This window comes from Apium graveolens, chromosome 5 (assembly GCF_009905375.1).
Source record: "Apium graveolens cultivar Ventura chromosome 5, ASM990537v1, whole genome shotgun sequence".
In the NCBI taxonomy this organism is placed as follows: Eukaryota; Viridiplantae; Streptophyta; class Magnoliopsida; order Apiales; family Apiaceae; genus Apium; species Apium graveolens.
Window position 1 is genome coordinate 5445084 of NC_133651.1, and position 21486 is coordinate 5466569.

The window sequence follows — 21486 nt, forward strand, 5'->3', positions numbered from 1 at the left end:
AATGGAAGATATAATTTTCCTAAAATGGAATGATTAGCGACAGTTTACTAAAGTGAATAGCATCTCTTATTATACACTGTGTAAACCAGTAGTTAACTATCATATAAAGTTAACACTGGTCCTTTGTTAGTTGTAACAATTTTAGATCAGAAAACTCTTATATTCTCTCAAGATAGAAGCTAAGCTATTTATCAACAAAGAGCCTAGAAATTTTGTAGCAAAACATTCTTAATTTTAATATAAAATTAAGTGAGTTTTGAAAGATCTATGTTATTCATTGTTGCATGTTTAATTTCAGTGTTAACACATCTTATTACAAGATTTGATTTACTTTGTTCACAACCACAAAAGATTCAACAAAATCATAAAAACACATTCACCCTCCCCCTCTGTGTGTAATTCATTACCTAACAATTTTCAATTATATTTAAGATCCCTGCCTATTTTGTTTAAATCATAAAAATATAGCTATTTCTTTGATTTAGATTTAACATATATTCATCTTTTTAATTCAAGATCTAAATGTACTTTAAAATAGTTTAGGAAATAAAAAAGAATATACATGTTCAGCAGAAGAAAAACAAATTATCGGATTTCATTTGATTTTATTTATGCTCAATCTTGGATTCTAAAAACCACATCATTGAATTAACCGAACACATATTTTTTATTTAATTTTAACTAGTAGGAGACCACATCTAAAAAAGACTAGTCAGATTACTAATCTCATATTTCCATACATATTATTCCTAAATTATAATATTTGAGCATAACAAGATATGTATTTAACCAATCAGAAAATATTAAATTATTTTATACTAATAAAATAGAAATCCTAAAATTTAGACCAATAACATTATATTAAAAATTTCTTGATTTTACCATATCTATGTATTACATATTTTATATGTCAATATATATAAATGTGTGTATATATATATTTTTTAGTTAAAATATTTACGAGTATATAAATAATTTTTCTCACACTTTGATTATTCAAGTTTCATTTGATTTATATCGGCAATATCATGAGTTATATAAATCAGATTTTGACGAATTTACAGCACACATACACTCAAAAAATAATATATAACTTAGACATGGTTTAAAAAAATGTTATTTAACTAAAATTATCCAAAAATCGAAGCGAAAATATAATTACAAATTTTTCATTACGTATAAATTACATGTAGAATACTTGCTTATTTTTTATTTGAATCATGAATATATAAATATTTGTTTATTTTAGATCAAACATACATCATCTATTTATTTCAAAACTAAATGATACTTTTTAATAGTTAAAGAATCAAATAATCGAATTTGACTTGAAACAAATAAAAAAAATGAACTTTCCTACCAGAATTTTTTTAACGGATTTCGTTTCTAGCTTGAGTTCTAGAAATCAAATTATAGAGATTTTAAACCCACACAAAACTGAAGAAATGATCTTTAACTTAATGATATTTTAAAAAGTACTATCCAACATTTAAACAGAAGAGACAATATCGAAATTCGGAATCAATATTTTATTCTATTTTCGATAATTACCACTTTTTTGTTGAAATGACATTTATATAAAATATTTCTTTTTTATCCAATGATTACCATCAATCTATTTCAAGATCTAGCGATCTTTGTCACATTAGGCGTGAAGTATCAAAATTTTGGATATGATCTATTTTACGCTTATTATATATGATAATATAATGAATTGATTTTCTCAAATATAAACCAGATCCGATTAAGATCAACAAGTACATTAATACATTACTAGCTTTTATAATTTGGATACCTAACTTTAGGTAATAAAAATAACATTATTCAATTTATACAAGGGATAAATTGATAAATTTGTTGGGTTTTTTAATAAGAAAATACATTTCTTATAGATATAGTTTTTTTTAAACAGTAGTTTTAAAAATTGATGATAAAATATATTTTTTAAATTTTATTTTGAAAAATACGTTATGCAACTTTGCAACTCAAAATATAACTTTATTTTTATTTCCTGAATGTTGATATTGGGGTTTATTCAGTTATATTTGTTGCATTCTTTTTTGAGTTAGTTTTCGTTACATATGTTACAAACGAAATCAATTTCAATCAAGTATCTAAGAAATCTGAATCAGTAAAAATAAATTATATTTTTTCGTGATGACATTATGTCAGACTGTTGATATCTACGGTAACATATGAATTAAATTAATGAAAAAATAACTTCACGATTCATCAATCAACCGAAATGTAAAAAGAGTAGCAAACAAAGCTCATAGCTCATTATAATTAATTGATTGTAACTATAAAAATAACTCAATCAGCTAGAAGATGCAAAATGTCTTAACTTTTATAGCTTCTTTGATAAATATATACTTTGATAAATAAATGAGAGTTAAATCAAATCGTATATGATGACGGTGAAGGATGATAGAGACGCGATAGAGGATGAAGAATGAGAGAAAAGGCGTGTGATCATATTGTTGAAAAAAGGACACAGAAAGTGTAACAACTGAGGAAAAAATAGACACCGTATTTTAATAATTTCCATAAATTTTCTAATATTTCCTATTAATGTGAGTTTAAATATTTGGATGTATAGGTCAAGAAAAGTTTTCTAAGGTATTCATTAATTTGTGTGTTCATTTTATTAGACATTTAAATATTCAATTTTTCAATTTTAAAAATAAAATAAAAAGATAGCACGATTGAGTTTTTTACATGTTTTTTTTCATAATTTCGAAAAAATATATCCTAAGACTAACCTCTAAATTCTTATTCTCTTTTAATATTATTTTATTACAAAGACAATTGAAAATTGGGGATCAGTTATGATTCGGTACATAGCATGGATAAAACGCAAGTTCACATCAAAAATATAAATTAAAATAATATATATCGGCACGTCACTTACACCACATCATTTAATAATTTTTTTGATAAAATCTTTAGCACTAATCTAAATATAATGTTATAGTGCATGCTAACCTAAGGTTACCTTTGGGTGAGGGGAGATACTCACATTTATAAATTTAAATCTAAGTGCGATAATTTTATAATTTTAAAATTTAGTAATCACCATACTAAATAATATTTTTTAAGGTTCCCAATATAATTGAGACATTATGTTTTTACCGTCAATAAAATAATAATTTCGTTATAATAATATTTCCCCGTACCAATGATATCACTTTAAATAAATTTAAATGTTCTAAATTTTTTTGAACATATACGTCTACTAATATAATTGTCTTGAAATTATATCATTTAAAATTTTAAATGAACAAAATTAAGAATTAAATTCAAAATATTTATTTTTAAAAAATATATAATATTAAAAAAATCTGTACGATCCGTGCATCGCACAGATTTTAAGCTAGTATTAATTAAAAAAACTATTATTTAATATTAAACTAGAATCAGTGAACATGTGATATAAATTAGGACGAATACTATTTACGAATACAAATTTGAGATAACCTGTCTCAAATTTAAATATTTAGATGAGTATTGAAAATGACGAAAGCAGCAACGGGACGAGAAAAAGATGGAATGGAATAATGGAGGCACGGGGGTAGGGTTGACATAAATCAGGACATGACCCCAGCAGATAACCTGCAAATTACCTAACTCAATTCATCCTAATAAACTAATATTATATGTACAGCAGCGGCAGTAGAGTTAGTAAACTAGTAGGCTTGCCTTGACACCAAATCCAAAGCGACAGTGGGGCCTTTTATATTTCTTCTTGATTCCACCGCCACTAATCTCATGCGGCTACTCTATCTGTTTCTAAAGAAGTATCGTCTAATGTGTGCACATGGTCGCGATGAGTCGTAAAAATTTTATTGGTGGAGATTTTTGTGAATATAGAGGGTTCATTATTATTAATAAACTTTTCACCAATATTTTGTGTGGAAACTTTATCAAACACTAACTCTTAGGGATTGCTCCCGAGTTTTTTAATGGGAAGGAAGGAAGTGATTAGGAGATAAAATACTTTCATCCCATTTTTGTAGTGAAAGTTTTGGAGTGAAAGATTGTCAAATTTGTATTTATTAACACTTGTTTTCGCTCATTTTATAAACTTGGGAGCACGATTCCGGAGGGAAATGAAACTACTTTACTTTACTTACCCTACACTTGCTTTCCTTCCTTTTTAAAACTCGGGAGCAAGGGGTTAATATATGTTCATGAACACACAATAGAAAAATCGTTTAAATAATTGTCAGTTTGATTTTCTCACACGTTTTTAAGAATTTTGAATAAATAATTAAAATATTTTTTCTTAATAAAAATAATAATTCTACACTTTTATTAAAAAGATTAAAACAAAATAATTTTAACTAAATAATTAAATCTTCCAAATATGTGTCAAAAATTTAAAGGACAACTATTTAAAAATGAGGAAATAATACTCGCCGTATATCAACATAGTATACAACATTCTCCTTCTTTACGTCACCATCCCCCCACAACTTGCTTCTTTCTTTTATGTTCCTGCTTTGTTATCCAATCCAACTTGCTTATAAAACGCAACAATAATAATATAATTGTAATTAAGCTGCTTATCATTTTTCTATTGAAAATTAGCTTGCGAGAACAACGTTATCGGGGACGGAGTCGGAAATCGGTGTCTGGGCTGGCAAAACTTTTTTCGGAATAATTAATATATACTTTTAATTTATTATATATAAATTAATTAATAAATATTATTTTTAATAATTTTAATGTACATAATATACTTGAATTCGTATATCTAAATTCATAAATATTATACATATCATTAATTTTAGTACTAAATTTATAAAATTTATATATTAATTGAAAATAAAATTTTTTATTACTAAATATCTAAATATATAATTATTTTCCACAAATTTTAATACTAATTTCATAATTTTATCGGAATTTGGAGCGTCGGCCGCGCCCGCCCGCCAGCCCCGCCTCGGTGAACACTATAATGGGCGAACGATAAAACAAAATACAAAGAATAAAGAACAAGGTTTACATAACATACATTACTTATTGTTGACATGAATAATGTGTTTGGGTAATTTATAAATGACAACTGTTAGAGACAGAGTTGCTAAAAGTATTTTCATATGCTCTTTCTAAATTTTATTGACATGATTATTTTGAAAACGAAAAGGTCGGCTCTATTATTTTTGTTCCTAAATATATTTTGTTGCCTTCAAATATTTATGCTTTCAAATATGAGAATTAATTTGAATTTGAAGTTTTTAACACTGCTCCTTTTAAATTATTTAAAGACAATAAAAACGGATTTATTGAAATTTCAATATCAGACTTTGGTGGCATATTATAAATGACCCTAAATTAACATATTAATCATCAATTTACAAATGAAAATTATCACAATTGACCTTGTATATTCTACTCCCTGCCTTTCAAAATATATATCACTTTGAAACAAAAAATTTATTTTAGTTTAATTGTTCAACTTAATTTTTAATATAAATTTATATTTTCAAAATCAACTCTAAACATACGTAAAGAGGCATTGGAACAACGGCTTCCACATATATCTTATTCAAATTTTCAAGATCAATTTTATTTCACATAATATAGCCATTTAATATAATTAATTTATTAATATTCAATTTTCTTAATATATATAATTTTTCAAAAATAAACATATAATTTGAAATAGAAAATGGGGCGACAAGAGAATCGAACCTAAAAATTGGGGCGACAAGAGAATCGAACCTAAAAATTGGGGCGAAAAGAGATAAACCCTGAGCTATCTCATAGCGCTCAACCTCAACCCAAGGGAGTACTTAGATATAAAATATATATACATGTTATTTTCGTGTCCAACTTAGTACTACTACATTTTTAATAAATATTATCATAAATTATTACATATTAAAAACTCTTGTCATAAAACATTAAAACCTACAACCTACAACTTGCACTAAATAACAAAATTATTATTTACTACTAATAACGACAGCAATAATACTTTAAAAAAAGGGATTAACATAGTGCATCGGGTTCGGGTTTAGGAATCTGGTTCAAGTCAAGCTGATTGTCGGATCCAGGGTCAACCCGAGAGTGAGACTGACGACACTGACCATTTGCTGTTTCCATTGCGTCAACTCTTGACCCGACTTCAACTGCTTTTAGCCGTATAGCTTCCGCCGACAAATCACTTGCGCCGCCGCCGACAACTGATAGATCCACTGGCTTAAACTCCGGGAAGTTTAGTTTGGCTGAGGGTCCACGTAACAAATAGACAGCGATGTCATAAGCCCTAGCTGCCGCCTTTGGTGTTGTGTAAGAACCTAACCATATCCTTGTTCGTTTGTTTGGTTCTCGGATCTCGGCAACCCATTTTCCCCACTTTCTCATTCTTATCCCCTTGTATGGCTTTTCATTCTTCCTTCTTCTCACTACACTCCCCCCTCCTTCCATTCCTCTCGTAAATTTCGGAGGCTAAGATGTACGCAGACCTGACTTCGGACTATTTCCGTAACTTAAAAATTGTAAAAATTGTACCTCGCTTAATATATACTAAAATTAAATACACATTATTTTTCTAAAATTCGAAGAAAAAAGATGAGGCTGGCTAAATAAGTTGTCTACCCAAATTTCATATTAAATAATATGAAATTTGTGGAGTTTGTCAAGACTGATAAATACATACAGGAGGAAGTGTATGTATTTATCAGGAGAGACAGAGAGAGATTTAGGAGAGAAGAGAGATGGGTGAGAGATGATAAAAGAGAGGAGGGATTAATGAAAGTTATTAATAGTAGTATTTGTGTTGTAAGTATAATAAGTAGGTCGGTGGTCGGTGAGGGGTTAAAGGGATTGATACTCTATGCCCTCTAGTGTTACTTGACTTTGCGTCCAATTCATGGACTTCTGTTTGCTCTATTTTACTCTTTTGCCCTTAGCTTCTTTGTATTTTAGTTCTGGCATTTGGGGTTAATTTGGTCATTTCATCATTTTGACACATACCTAAAAATTAAAATATACAGTTGTGGCTGTTCAATCCTTAGTGCACATCGACAGATCGACAGGTGAAATTTCACTGTGCTGCAGATAAAATAATAATTTTATACGATCGATTTTTCTAGTATGTCAAGCGCGAAATATCAGAAATATAGCTTATTTTTATTGATAAAGTTTTAGTGTACGGAGGAGTCCATTATTATTAATAAATATGAATCAGTTAAAATAAAATAAATTTATAAGTTTCCGAACTTAACATATGCTTATGAACACATACTATAAAATTCGTTATACAATTTAGGTTTTATCGTCCCTCGCAATTTACTTCAACAAATTTTAAAATACTTAAAAAAGGGTAATTTTAGTGTTCATTGGAGACATATTAGCTTATTTTAAACTCAGTTTCTTGACAATAACCAGGTTTTTTTTCTTTAATATACATTATGAACCTAGTAAATGAATGGTTGACTGAAATGATATTCCATATAAATTGATTGATTATTTACTTATCAATTCAGGAAGGAGTACAAACATGAAAAAAAGGATTTTCAAAGATTTTGTGCACGCAGCAACAGTAATCAATAATAAGAATAATTATACATGCATGATCGGGACAGATAACTTATTTTATTTAAAGCCGGCAAAATACCAAAAAATGAAGAATTTGTCATCCACATCCGGGCTCCCAATGATATGAGGCACATGGGGTTAGAGGCACATGGGGTTTGAGTTTCATAGAACACATAGGAAAGCCCTTCCAAACATGCCTGTATCAAGAAATTTCTTCAATTTGTTTCGGTAAAACAGCAGATCAATCTTAAGATTCACAAAATGGGCTTCTATTTTCGCTTACACGCATATACATATTTCGAAAAGTTAGTGATAACAGGATTCCCCTGCCACTGAATAGTGGAAGTCTATAACAGATGACGATAGTGGTGTGCCAGTGCACGAAAATTACACCGCCACATTTGGTGACTGACAGATTAAATCACTTTCTCCAAAATGGCCTAGAATGTGTATTTTACTAGTCCGCAGAACACTTGCAGAAAAGAATGTTATGAAAAAAGTCTCAAAACATCCACGCTCTAAACAGAGAGATATACATTTTCATAATACTACTAGATGCATTGTGAAATTTTATATAATTTAAAATAATACATCCGACAACATCATAAGATAACCAGGTATGGTTAACTATCAAAAGAAAAAAGAAAGATAAACAGGAATGATGACAATGTATAACCTGAAATTACTAACTCTGAGATGTCAATTTTTACGGACTACACTAAAAGGAATGACATAAAAATAAGGGATAAGCTTACGAGTCTTGACTGAATTAAGAAACTCAAGGACTGTTCAAAATAAATACTCCTGTTTCGGTGTATGATTGCATTCATCTTGAGTGTTTACTTCGCATTCCCATTCTTGACTTGGCATACCTGATTTCTTGTCAAGGCTTGAACAATTCAAATTGGTCAACAAATATTACCGAGATTCTCTGGAAAAAGAAAAGAAAAAATAAGCAAACTAATCTAAAGCAGTAAATTAAGCATAGAGCGCTTCAAAGGATACTCTAATCGCATGCCCTCGCCAGGTCGCGATGAATAGAGGATTGTGCCTTGAAGGTGTGCTAGGGCGCCAGTTGAACTGGCGGTGTCCTGTAAAGATATCAATGGATTAGATCATTACATTAGAATCAAAGATGCAACAGATAGACTGGGAACATCTTTTGTAATCAAACATCATAGGATGCACTAGATTTCGGATATTAAGATAAAAATATATAGCTTCTGATTCCGGGCTGCAAATCACTTGCATTGTTATATCTACACAGTTGATATTATTGAAGAACTTCCTTGCACAGGATGCAAATTAGCCGATCAAGTAATCAACAACTTCTGGCTATAGTGTATACTCAACACTTACTATTCTAGTGTCCACACCTACCATGATATTCGTCATCAAATCTTTTCCCTCGTTAACAATGAAAATGCTGTTGGACAGTACCATCAACAGCCTAAGTTACACAACCGGAGTTTGGCTTTCAGATTCTGTACGTTGGCTAAGATAACAATTGTAACATTGAAATAATATAGCAACATTTTATATAATTAGTCCATAACCACTCTGTTACAATATAACATATGGTAACTGGTATATAGGATCATAGTTGCTTTGTTTTGAGAAATCAAATATTTTGAATGTCACGCAATTGTATCAGCAAGAAGGTACTACTGCGAGAGAGTGGGAGAAGTGGAAGGGGGGAAAACAGTATTTGAAAAGGCTATAATATACCCACATAATTCATACTACAGGTCTCTCAATAATAAAATAATGATACCTGAAAATCAACAAAAGCAACCGGAGACCCGTGCATTTTCTGCATCTTCAGTTTTAAATATCCAGGGCATCTAAGAATTAAAAGAAAAGAGTTCACTATAAAGTATTTATATTTTCTGTGAGCATAATCAGCAAACTGAAAAAGGAAAATACACACAACTCAGTCATACCTTGAAAATACTTGAACTAGCTCTTGTTCCGAAGCAGTTGGACCCAAACTAGCAACAAACAGAGTCGGGCAAGGAGTAGCATTCCGAGGAGTATTCTGGAAAAATCTAAATATTTTAGACATTCTGATATATACATAGAGAGCGATTCCACTGGAACATAAAGCACTGGAGTATTCTGGTAATGTCCAAAATGTAACAAGAGCACAGCAGAAACTGGATATGCAAGACCTTTACGCATTACACGGTGCAAAAGCACCTTGGAAGCTATTAACTTGGAACCAATAACGGAACGTGAATCCGTGAAGGTAAATCTTCTAGTGTTTATATAGTATACTGCAAATGTCCATAGTAGTATGCAATATTTCTAAACTGATTTATACTGGGCTCATAATGTGTCCAAAAAATTTCATTATTATCATAGATGGTAGGAATTTAGTGACATCATCAACAGTAGCCTAAGGCAGAGTGAATTATTTAGCTTTATAAGCGAGCTGCAACAAAGTAGAACAAATGTCACTAATCTTCCTTCGCCGAAGGGCACTCCCACTCTTAACTAAGGCAATTCTAAACAGCTTCAATTATTAAACTTCTTTCTAGCCAGGTGAATGTAATATGGCTAGACTTCCATTGCAGAAATCTTAAAGACATTACTAAATATTAATACTTCCAAAGATAAGTATTAAACTTGAAGTGAAAGGTTCAACTTGAAAGGCCAATTGATCTTTTCCACTTTTCAGTTTTGATTTTCCAATCCGAAGTGCAAAATATAAAAAATAGCAACATCTTCACTTTTTTTGAACATAAAATTACAAAGGCTTCTGGTTAAAATAAAGACTAAAAGTAAGAATAGCTCAAAATAACGTGTAACAAGAAGCAAAAACAAGAGAAATAACTTGTAAAAATTAAAACTGACATGAGAACAGTATTTCATACAATGAAAAGATTATGACACAATAGGTAGTCATTCTCATCATTGACATAAATTCTCATGATTTGGCATTCTAGGATGACAAGGATTTAAAGGACTCACACAGATACCGCAAGTTCAAAATATTGCTTACGTGTTTTGCAGCAGTGCTATAATTCACAGCCCCGCCATCAAAGCTTCCATGACTGAATGATCAAACAATAAATTATAAGAACAAAATTAAAGACCTGCCAAGTACGCAGTGTTATACAGAACTCCATCTATCAGAACAGGTCGAATTAGTAATAGAATATATTCGCCCTTGAAGTTTGCCTGAACTATGATAAGAAATGTCCATATAAGCTCGCAATTTTCTAGAAAATAAGGATGTGCTCAAGTTGTGCAATGACCTTTGTGTAGATGGATAACCAATTGTGTTGTAAGCAGAGTTACCCATTCCAGGCATGTACATGCTGTCAACACCTGCTAGTGCCCAAGCGTGCAAAACATGTGCAATGTGAGCTATAGGAATACTGTGTTCTGCATGTGACTAACTATTAAGTAGGTCAAACGAACACTACATCACTAACTTATAAAAAATTACAACCTTCAAAGGTGTGTAATTGAGGGGAAAGGGAATAACAAATGAATATAGAGACTTTACTCATGACTTGGTTATGCATAAGGATGTATGACAAATCTTACCAGGATCAGGGTTTCCCCCTGGAAATGCTGCATAACCTTTCAACCTCTTCTCTGCCCCTGATCTTCCATCGTCTGATGTCATTATTGACAGGTTTATACATATTAGATACATGATGATTAAATTACTAGCACCAGGAGGGAAAAAAAGGTAAAAGAGGAAATCCAACTTGTGCATAATCACCTGTTCTTGAGCGCTTCGATCTTGAATTAGATTTTGCAAGATCAATATACAAAGTGGAGTTTTTCTCCAAATCAAAAACCAAACCCTGTAAAATTTGTTCAAAGGAAATAAATCTAACTGTAGTAAATTTCAAAATATAAACAATACATTGCAGCAGAACAAACCTTTCAGCAGCTCACATCATTACCAATTGTTAAAAGAAACAAAAAATTAACTATTTTTTAAAGCTTAATTTTCTGATCTCTTTATTAACTGTGTAAAGTTGTTTAGGAATCTAGTCGGCAAATTTTTCCTTTTATGTTCCCAAAATAGATAAAGCATACAATACATCCTCCATTTATAGTTGGGAAAAAATAGATTCAAGTTATGAGTGAAACTATAAGTGTGGGAAAAATGAGAATTATAAAGGTTGGAGGTCTAGTGACTCTAGTCAAGTGATGCAGACCAGTAGACCACCATCACCGATGACAATGGTCTATGGTTCAATTCCCTCATTTATAGTTGGGAAAAGATATGTTTGAGGTATTGTGTAAGTACGAGTATACTTGTAAGTACGAGGAAAGTATACAACCCATAGTTTATTAACTATTTATTATGTAATTAGGCTAAGTATCAGTTGTAGGAGAAGTGTGGAATTAATAATGGGACAGCTGCACAACTTCTTTCCCGTGCGTGAATGCGAATTTTTTCCTGAGACACTTCTAAAGAGTGAGAGAAGTGAGACCTGTAGAGGCTGGAGGCTTAGCTAAGTGGTGAAGGCCACAATCACCCATGCCAATGGTCATGGATGCATCACATTCAAATCCAGCCAAAGTGAAATTGTTTTTATGTTAAGTCTGCAAGAAGATGACTGGTCTAATCATTTTTATGATTGTGCGACAGAAATACAACAGCCAACTGCAACATCTCTGCAAAGGATCAAGCATCGAAAGGGTCCTTTTTGTTAGACCTAAGGATGTCTTTTTACTTGTTTGTAGGGTACTTCTAAGTTCTCCTTAAGCAGTTATCCTAAATAATTCTGCTGAATGCTGATACAAATTAGATACCTGTAGTTTTGAGTAAACTATACAATATAAAAAATTCCGCCTTTTCTCTCGTATTTGTCATAATATTGCTTCTTGATTAGGCTTCTTCCTTAACACATTACTCCATCTTTCTTTTTAGCAAGTACCAAATTCTAATAGAGAGGTAAAAAAGGACAGGCATAGCAGACACTAGCCAGTCAATCAAGATGGAAATAATGGACTTTTCCCAATTGATCATAATTCATAAATTAAAAGTCTACCAGATTGGTGCTGTTACGAGATAGAATTTGAATTCCAGTTATAAAATAAGCATGATACTGGATACAGTGAACAGTAACTATAATTTTTTGTATGCTCTTCATGTGATTATTTCAGTGAATACATAAAATGAGAGGGCACTTTGATCATTCTGGAAAATATCATATTGTTCTTTTATTATCACGTCGTGTGAAAAGGAGATTATAGTATAATACAATACCAGATAACATTATATTTGTATATTGTTGCAAGCTTTCGTTGCAAGATAATGACTTTATTGTTTATCAGTTCATCACTACAAGTGTATATTCCTTTAACAATAGTATGCATTATTGATTGTCAAATGATTGCATATAAAGAAAAAAGGGTCATCACATAAGATGCCCCCAATCAGTTTTCAGATTACTACATGGTTGAATTTAGCTAAAGTTCTTACATTAAGTGCGTGCATTGCTCCAACAGCTGATGGTTGATCCAGGAAGACAGCAAATGCAAACGGCTGTAACGATTACAAATATATTAGAAACTAAAAAACAGTTGATGCAGAAAATATCCACTGCAAGAAAAGTTTCGACCACTTAACTATATGTAAATGAGAGATTAAAAAAAAGTTGCAAAGCATATAATCGGACAGAAACGCGCATCCAACCTCTTACAATAAAGTACTTCATCACACAAAGATAGTTCCAAAATTCAGTAAACCAAAACAATCCGACAATTCATGGTTTGTTCCTTCAATTATCATATGATCGAATCAGGCCTTTGGTTTCATGCATTTTAAGTTTATCAAATAAAGTAATCAACTTTATTCAAAAATCACTTGATTATCTCATCTCTCCACCTGCAAGAAAGTGACTACACTAATTAACTGCGGAGAGATCACCGTCATTATGCCTCATTGCCTCTTATTCTTCAGTAACAGAAATCAAAAATAGTTTCAAGTCCATCCCCTCACTTACATAGTTACATTCCTCTCAATAGAAATCATGACCCGAACACACCACTTAAATTTCCATTTTAATTTCACCATTAAGCCGAATTTAAAAAAAATATTGTTTTCATTTTCTAAAATAATTCACACAAGTGATCGTATACTGACAGAATAAATAACAACTAATACACTACACATAAACAGATTCCGCAAATTTCTATCCGAATAACTACCGTAAAAACAATAAACACAATTAACCAAACTATCAGCACAACTGTTTATACAATCCACAGATAAATACATTTATAAGACCTGCTGCGTATTCGACGAAGAGGCGCGGAGATGCGAAGACTCGTAACCAGGAAATTCACGAAAAAGATTGTAAATTTCGCGAGATTTGACGTCTGATGGGAGGCCAGCAACGAACAGCGTACGGACCTCATCGTGATAAACCTGGGGGACTTGCAATTGAGGTGCGTAGGGGTCGAAAGGCGGTGGTGGTTGGTGGTGGAGGTGAAATTGTTGCGGAGGGATCACGACTGTGCCGGGCGGCGCGTGGGAGAGTGGGGGAGGGTAGTATGGGTATTGGGGAATGCCTGGCGGAGGTGGTGGAGGCGCGTAATAGGCTGCCATGTCGTCCATGGCGTAAAAATCTGTACGCTTTTGAGAATTGTAGTTCAATTTAGCTTCAAGTGTGCCCTAGAATTTCAATTGCCTTTTGTTTTCCCCTCTTTCGCTTGGCATCAATGTTTTTTTACTAGTATGGAAAAAGAAAAAGTTCCGTATTTCTGTTAATTAGGACGCGATAATTGCGAAAATTTATAAAATTAGCGAAAAATTAAAAGTTTAGCAGGTAAAATTACGCACACGGGCATGTAATTTGAAAATCGAGAAATTATATTTATTATTTTTCATGTTTTTTCCTTTTCAATTAAATTTCGTCAAGTTTATTATTTTTTGCCAACCGAATCCGTTAGCCTTACTCTTCATAAAAGAATAATTTTGCCTAGTGTTTTAATAATCGAATCGGTGATTTTTCATTTAGTGCAATTAACAAATATTTTATTTAAAAAAATACTTTGAATTTTTTTTCATTTTTTTGTTGATAAAATTTTTGTAGACAAATGAAACTGTTCCGGATATGGAGATTATATTTTGTTCCGTTTAAATATGGAACAAGCATAATATTTCTATAATCGATTAGCCTTATTTTTTATAAAAAAAAATTTTACCAAATGTTTTTTTTAAGAAAATGAGGATAATTCAATAATAAAAAGTCATACAGTTTCTTCATAAATGACCGAGTCGAACAAATATTAAATCAAATTGATAGTCTCTATGTGGAGACAAATAATTATATGTTAAAGATAATTTATTTAACACGGTGAAAAATGCTCTTATTTTAAAAATACTACTTTGGACTTTCTTTTTTGCTAAATTACTTTGGTCTTTCTTTCATTTTTGTTTTGATTGAGTTTTTGTAGCGAAATGGGATACAGGGGATTTGCATTGTTGTTCCATTTACCCCAACTCCCAAATTTAACATTTACCGGATCAGTGATCACATCCTCAGCAACCCTAGTAAAAGTACCCAGCTAGCTGTTACAGTGATCTATCAGTTTATATGCATCTCACATCTCTTATCTGATATGGAGAAATTTTACATAGAAGATTATGAAGCTCCGATTTTTGAAGCAGCACAAACATGTATTTTAGTACGCCCACGGCCATAATTTATAAGTTAACAGTAACAATTAAGATTTTATACCACCAAAACCCATAATTTAAAAGGTTATTGCAGAGAATCTGAACTTGGTCAACATAATGTTTTTCAAAACCAAATAAATACGAAGGGCCGTTTAGATTACAAGAACTAAATAACCAAAGCTGGAGTAATTTAAACGAGGGGAGGGTATTGCTTGGCCTGCTGACGGACCCTCTTCTTGTACTCCACTGTATCCTGCAAGGTTTTATCAATACATTATGTTATATTTACAGTTCGATCATGGAAACATTTTGTTTTATACAGAGTTAAAATCCTGGATTTTGCACGGTATCGTCTTACGTTCTCAAAACAACCACCTTGAAGATTGTATTCTAAAGCGCTTTAACTCGTCTTTATGTAGATTGGTTTTCGTCAGAAAGGGATCTTGCCATTTGCTATAAAGAATACAGCTTCTCTCCATATAAAAAAACTAAACATTTTATTTTAACTGCCATTTATAATGTATCATGTGTGGTTTTCTCATCATTACTGAATTGGAAATTGTATGTTTGAATGTTTTTTTAGAAGAAAGCTGCTGTATGAATTTAGTCTTCCACACTTTAGATTATATAAGTCTACAAATAATGTAAGGTCTAGAATGTGGCACATGAATTAAGATTCATGATAAAGCTGGATGCTCCTCTCCTGTGCAGGAGGCATGTTTCACACGAACACTATTGTTTTAGCACTTGGAAAAATCATAGTTACCTGGATAAAGAGATGATATCCTTCAGTCTGAGCAGGATCAGCAGGATTGGGTTGGTCCAACAAATCCTGAATACCAATTAGAATCTGTTTCACCGTAATTGCTGGCCTCCAACCCTAGAACAATATAACAAGCTCAAGTACAGTTAGTTACCCTATATTTTTCAACATTTTGTCAAGTTACAAGTGTACTTACACTATCTTCATTGAGAATGGATAGACACACAGTTCCAGAGGGGTAAACATTTGGGTGGAAAAAACCAGCTGGAAACTTGCACTTGGGAGGCTTGCTGGGGTAATCTTCACTAAAGTGAAGTGTAAGTGGATAGCAACCACCCTCCCAGTCAGTCTGCAACCACAATAGTTTACATGTCAGTAATACCCAAACCAAAAATGATATTATAGCAACATTACACAAATCTAGACACAAAGAGATGGATGTGAAACTAGAAAAACTTGGTAAAAATAAGATAAACGTGTCCCATTGAGTAGATGCATAACCAGCTGATACTTTGGTTACTGTATTACTTATTTTACATTTTCCATACCATATACTGCTATTCTGCCATGCAGCAAATTACTTGGAAATTAAAATGCAAAACATAATGTACCAGTTAAATAAACATTTGAATATCAATCATCCAGAAGACGAAATGTCTTCATAACATGGAGATTAAATTGCATAGCATAGAATTACCCAGAAGATAAAGTTGTGGAAAATATTGTTGTGAACTATTTATTGGCATTTGGCAAGTATACACTTAACACACAAATAGTAACTAGCTATGCACCAACTACTTGTTTTCCCTGACTACTTGCAACTGTAGCATTGAAAAAATTATTATTATCATAAGCTTACAAAGTTAAGTGCTGCTTACAGAGTCTGTCTAAAATGATTTTTAAAAAATTAACATATGATTTACTGCCAAGACAACAAGAAACAATATTTCCTTGAATGTACAAATCTTTTAAAATTCTAAAATTATTCATCTAGGTATATACATAGATGACTGTGGAGTCGTGAATTAATAAGACTGGCATATTCTTTTTTCAATGGTTCTTCGCATATTCTCAAAACATCATGCCAGCTTATTCTACAGTTAGAGCACATTTAAGTACAATCTATAAATGTCAAACTGCACAAAGTAAGAAAATCTTCATTTTTTTCCAAGTAGAACCTTGTCTTCCCCTGCAACCTGATTACCTAGTTTCTGCTCAAAGCTTAATGGTCCTATTTTGTACTGTTCACTTCTTCAGATAATGTAGCTATAGTTCTAAAAGCCTATAACCTTAATTTCCGCAATTAACTTTGATCACTATAACATAGTTTCACCAAAAAAATATCCGGTTTCCAAATACTTTGTCTAAATGAAAAAAGAGATTTCAAAAAGTGCAATAATTTTAACTTAACTACTTCCTCACGGAGTCAAGTATCCTTCTACAGAATAGCTACAATTTATTACTCCATCAGTCCCTTCCCATTGTTTACATTTCTGGGGAAGTGTCTGACACGCATTTTAAGGTGCATAAAAAGTATAGTTATGTAACTTATTTTTACAATTTTCTTTTTCTGAATAAAAGTTCAATGTTTTAATTTTTATTCAGAAAAAAAAAATTATAAAAAAAAAATTACAGAACTATATTTCATATGCACCTTAAAATGCGTGTCGGACACTCTCTAAAAAATGTAAACAATTGAAAGAGACGGAGGGAGTATATGTCAAAAGACTGGTCGATACTCTGGTCATCTTTATATGACGTATAAGAGAAAAGTTTTGGTCCATAATACAGGGCATTCAGCTAAATGAGGATTCAATGATTGCATTGAAAACTGTAAAGTGTCTTAACATGTTCAAATAACTCATTTTTATCATTATTATTATAAGTGTTTCACTTTATGTTGTTATAATAATTTTTTCAGCCATTTTTGGTGTTTATGGACTTATAAATTCATTTGTGATGAAGCTTTACTCATAAACATGGTCATTAGTAAAAGGCAATGAGAAAAAAAAAATTAACTTGTCGATGTTCTTTATTCAAAAAAAGAAAAAACAATTGGCACAAAGAAATTTAATTTTTCTGCCAAGTACACGTATAAAATCAATATATATAATATTACAAAGCTTAGTTTTTATATATGATATGTACTCATGGTTGTAAAAATCGGTAGTTGTAAAAATCGGTAATCAGTACTAATCGGTTTAGATACCTATTAGGGTTTAATCGGCAAATCGGGGATTAATCGGAGGGATTAATCGGAACAAAATCGGATATATTTAAATATTTTAATAATATTTAATATACTTACCTTATTTATTATGAAATATATAATTCAAAAATAATTTATAAATATTAATTGGATTTCAAAAATTAAATCGATCAAATATTTTTTAAGGATTAATCGGGGATTTTTAGAACATTGTATGTACTCTTTATAAAAAGTAAATACAACTATTTTATACACAAATCAGTTATATGCACATCCTAGACTTTCAACAAATCAAGATCTAATAAACAAAACTAATTATACAATTAAATGAAAACAACATCTTCCGCATAGGTGCTTGGAAAAATTGTTTTAATTCTTTTATGCTACTTCAAAAAACAACACATAATTTACCTTTTACCTTTAATTATATATTTATAATTTTATGTTGAGAAATAGTCTTTTTTAAAATTGAGATAGGTTTTCTTAAATTAAGAAAAATGTATGATTAAAATTTATATCTTACTTTCATAAAGGACATAATAACAAAAACCCTGAAAAATTAAAAGTTTGTAAATATTAGAAGGTCAAAATACAAAAGAACAAAGATAAAGTAAATCAATGTCATGTAATATACAGGAAAGCATACGACAAGTATGAAGATAATTTCAGACTAATTCCATGCTAATGATTACAATTTTCAACAATAATTTAGTAGACGAGTTATAAAGAAGGTTAGGAAAACCTTAATCGTTGCATTACCCTTAAAAGTCATTTAAAAAGGACCCACGTATGATCCATAAAAACCACCACCGATATAGTAAAGCTTAAAGATACTTCTATTCTTATCAAAACAAAACTTAAGACAGTACAGATTCCGTAGAGTTAGCAATACAGCTATAGCAAGAGCTTTAGTTTCCAAAAGCCGTTTTTTATAATAAGTTTAAGATAGATATAAAAAACATGAAAGCTGTTTCAGAAAATATCACTTATCAAAATTTATTTAACAAAAGAGCAGCCTACTTCGTAAAATAAATGGTAATGACATCAAAATCACTAAAAACTTCACTTTGTCTCGCACAAAAAATTAAACCAAAAAAGCATGTTGTACAAGGGAATTTAATACCTTTTCAATTCTTTGTTCGAGAATTGTCACTAAGATTCTGTTTAGGGTTTCTATTTAAAAAACGTTGCAATGTGTGAAAAAGTGCTCACAATGCGCTGGTAGAAAAAGTATTGTTACAGTTTCTGTTAGATGACAGTTTAGTAATATTTTTGATATGTCCATGTTTTGATATAAAATATATAAAAAGATGTATTTGGTGAAGTTTGATAAATAAAATATAACAAATAATGTTTTCGTGAAGTTTTATGGTAAAATCAGCATTTACTTTCTACAAAAACTAAAAAGCAATAATTTTCAAAAGCATGGGATCTGTTTTATCTAAAATCAGTTTTAAACACTTTCCAGAAAACTTCTTTTAAATTTTACTAATCATTTTTTAAAAAAGCAAACAACACCAATCAAAAACTTAATCAACTAAAGCAATTGACTTGTCACAACACCAAAATTCACATCCGTAACATTATAGCCTATGTATACTCCTTCTCAAGGTCTACCCTTCTAGCCTCGGTCGAGACACACTATGTGAGTATCTATAATATCCGCAGTTAAACTTTGACTAATAAATACCATCAAACCACTTCATATACACATACAGCATTTCAATCCAAAAAATAAACAATATAAGCGCGGCGATTAAAAAACTTACCCCGGCTTTACCAGGAATAGTGCATTGCCACACCATTAAATTCACTGAACCATCAGCTAGCGCCTCTGGCTTGGCCACAAAACCCTAATTTCACACAATTCAATCACCACACAAACTTCTAATTAAAATTAATCAAAATCAAACAATAAAAACACACAATCAAAATCAATAATCCAAATAAAAACATAAATATTATAAAATGATAGAAGTCAAACATGAGGATGATTCTTTCGCCACGACTTGCGCTCTTCAGCGAGACGGCCACGAGCAATACCTCCAGACATTCTCTCTCTCTCGCTTAATCTCTCTCTCTCTCTTCTCGCTTAATCTCTCTCTCTCTGTAAAACTCAACTGACCTTTAGGCTGCTCAGCTATGAAAAGGGTATTTATATAGAGGGATGTGATTATGAACGAAAAGGAGGGAGGGAACGAAAAGAACGAGATTCTTCCGAATTTATACGGTTTTTTTATTATCCACTTTTTAAGTGTAAAAGTCAACATATATACAATTTTTTTTTATCTATATTAGCGTATAAATCACGCGGACTGCCCAATTATGTGACCAATCACGTGAATATAAAGGTGTGCACCCCCACCAAACTATGGTCCACCTCCTAATATGGCTAAAACATATGAGCATCGCAAAAAAAAAAATGAGCGGTGGCAAAAAATGTACTCGGCGCGATTCGGTTTGTTTCGTTTAAAGATCAAATCTAAATTAAATCATATACTGCTGTTTTTAAAATTTACAATCTAAATCACGATCCTCAACCCATTTAATCCAAATCATGCGGTTCGGTTTTAGATGGTTCGATTTACCGGATTAACTGTTTTTTGATCAGTATTGTAATAATTATCATAAACTACTTATGTTATCAGAAAATAGAATAAAATCTTTTCACGTGAATGCATTAGTAGTTTGCAAATTACGATATATACACAAAAAAATAGTTCTTCAATAATCATGACCAAAAACAAAAAAAACTTGTTCTGCTCAAATAACAAGTGCAAACAAATATTTAAGAGTATTTTAACAATATTTCATATGAATAAATAAGTAAATGTCACTAAACTTACACGGTCTATTGAACTAAAAGTTTTTTCTAATGACAATTTTGGTGGAGTTCAAAATTGGAGTAATATATAACTACTAATCTAATATATATTTATGTATATATGCGGTTCAGTTTGACAACGGATTGATTTAAGATAAAATTGGAATTAAACCGCGAACCTTGGTTTGTTCAATTAGGTGAACCGGAACCACAAACTTCGTTTTAAAGTCGGTTTAAAATCGAATTGGTTTTTACGATTTTTGCGATTCAACACTAACCATGATCTGCCATACTCAATACTCTTATGTAAGTTGGACTGCATCTATTAGATATATAACAAAAAAAATTATGGGAGTCATATATATAATTAAATAGTTTTAATTTTAATTCAATGGTTGTCAAAATTAGTATATTAAAAATAAGAATTATTTGTGAATTATTTATAAGTGATAAGATTGTTAATTATATAACATCTGATAAGTTAG

General features: G+C 31.1%; 3 protein-coding genes across 5 annotated transcripts; all 3 read right to left on the reverse strand.

The window, feature by feature from the left end:
• Window positions 1-5997: 5997 nt before the first annotated feature.
• On the reverse strand, window positions 5998-6435 carry LOC141659685 (ethylene-responsive transcription factor ERF008-like). Its single transcript, XM_074466611.1, has one exon. The coding sequence runs from the start codon at window positions 6433-6435 to the stop codon at window positions 5998-6000; it is 438 nt and encodes a 145-aa protein (XP_074322712.1).
• Window positions 6436-7442: 1007 nt separating this feature from the next.
• LOC141662070 (uncharacterized) lies at window positions 7443-14265 on the reverse strand. 3 transcript variants are annotated; one of them, XR_012550238.1, is made up of 11 exons: window positions 13811-14265; window positions 13004-13066; window positions 11285-11369; window positions 11104-11175; window positions 10809-10884; window positions 10553-10604; window positions 9492-9586; window positions 9323-9392; window positions 8554-8639; window positions 8304-8420; window positions 7443-7745 (listed from the first exon to the last, which is right to left on the reverse strand). XR_012550238.1 is itself a non-coding variant. In XM_074469124.1 (10 exons), exons 1-10 carry the CDS (start codon window positions 14138-14140, stop codon window positions 8375-8377), a joined length of 972 nt encoding a protein of 323 aa, XP_074325225.1. In that variant the 5' UTR covers window positions 14141-14264; the 3' UTR covers window positions 8105-8374. The 3 variants fall into 3 exon arrangements, 2 of the variants coding, with proteins under 2 accessions (XP_074325225.1, XP_074325223.1); XM_074469124.1 differs by lacking the exon at window positions 7443-7745 and having other exon boundaries at window positions 8105-8420; window positions 10809-10881; window positions 13811-14264; XM_074469122.1 differs by lacking the exon at window positions 7443-7745 and having other exon boundaries at window positions 8105-8420; window positions 13811-14264.
• Window positions 14266-15278: 1013 nt separating this feature from the next.
• LOC141662072 (SUMO-conjugating enzyme SCE1) lies at window positions 15279-20369 on the reverse strand. Its single transcript, XM_074469126.1, has 5 exons — window positions 20162-20369; window positions 19947-20030; window positions 16165-16317; window positions 15972-16085; window positions 15279-15458 (listed from the first exon to the last, which is right to left on the reverse strand). Exons 1-5 carry the CDS (start codon window positions 20228-20230, stop codon window positions 15396-15398), a joined length of 483 nt encoding a protein of 160 aa, XP_074325227.1. The 5' UTR covers window positions 20231-20369; the 3' UTR covers window positions 15279-15395.
• Window positions 20370-21486: the final 1117 nt, after the last annotated feature.

Excerpts from the sequence above, each read along its gene's own strand:
- LOC141659685 (XM_074466611.1), bottom strand. The coding sequence starts at position 6,435 with ATGGAAGGAGGGGGGAGTGTAGTGAGAAGAAGGAAGAATGAAAAGCCA.
- LOC141662070 (XM_074469122.1), bottom strand. The coding sequence starts at position 14,140 with ATGGACGACATGGCAGCCTATTACGCGCCTCCACCACCTCCGCCAGGC. Across the intron at positions 13,067-13,810 it reads CTTCGTCGAATACGCAGCAG|CCGTTTGCATTTGCTGTCTT; the intron begins GTCTTATAAATG and ends TAATCGTTACAG. Across the intron at positions 10,885-11,103 it reads AGGGGGAAACCCTGATCCTG|CAGGTGTTGACAGCATGTAC; the intron begins GTAAGATTTGTC and ends CTTGGGCACTAG.
- LOC141662072 (XM_074469126.1), bottom strand. The coding sequence starts at position 20,230 with ATGTCTGGAGGTATTGCTCGTGGCCGTCTCGCTGAAGAGCGCAAGTCG. Across the intron at positions 20,031-20,161 it reads GGCGAAAGAATCATCCTCAT|GGTTTTGTGGCCAAGCCAGA; the intron begins GTTTGACTTCTA and ends GTGTGAAATTAG. Across the intron at positions 16,318-19,946 it reads CTATTCCTGGTAAAGCCGGG|ACTGACTGGGAGGGTGGTTG; the intron begins GTAAGTTTTTTA and ends TTGTGGTTGCAG.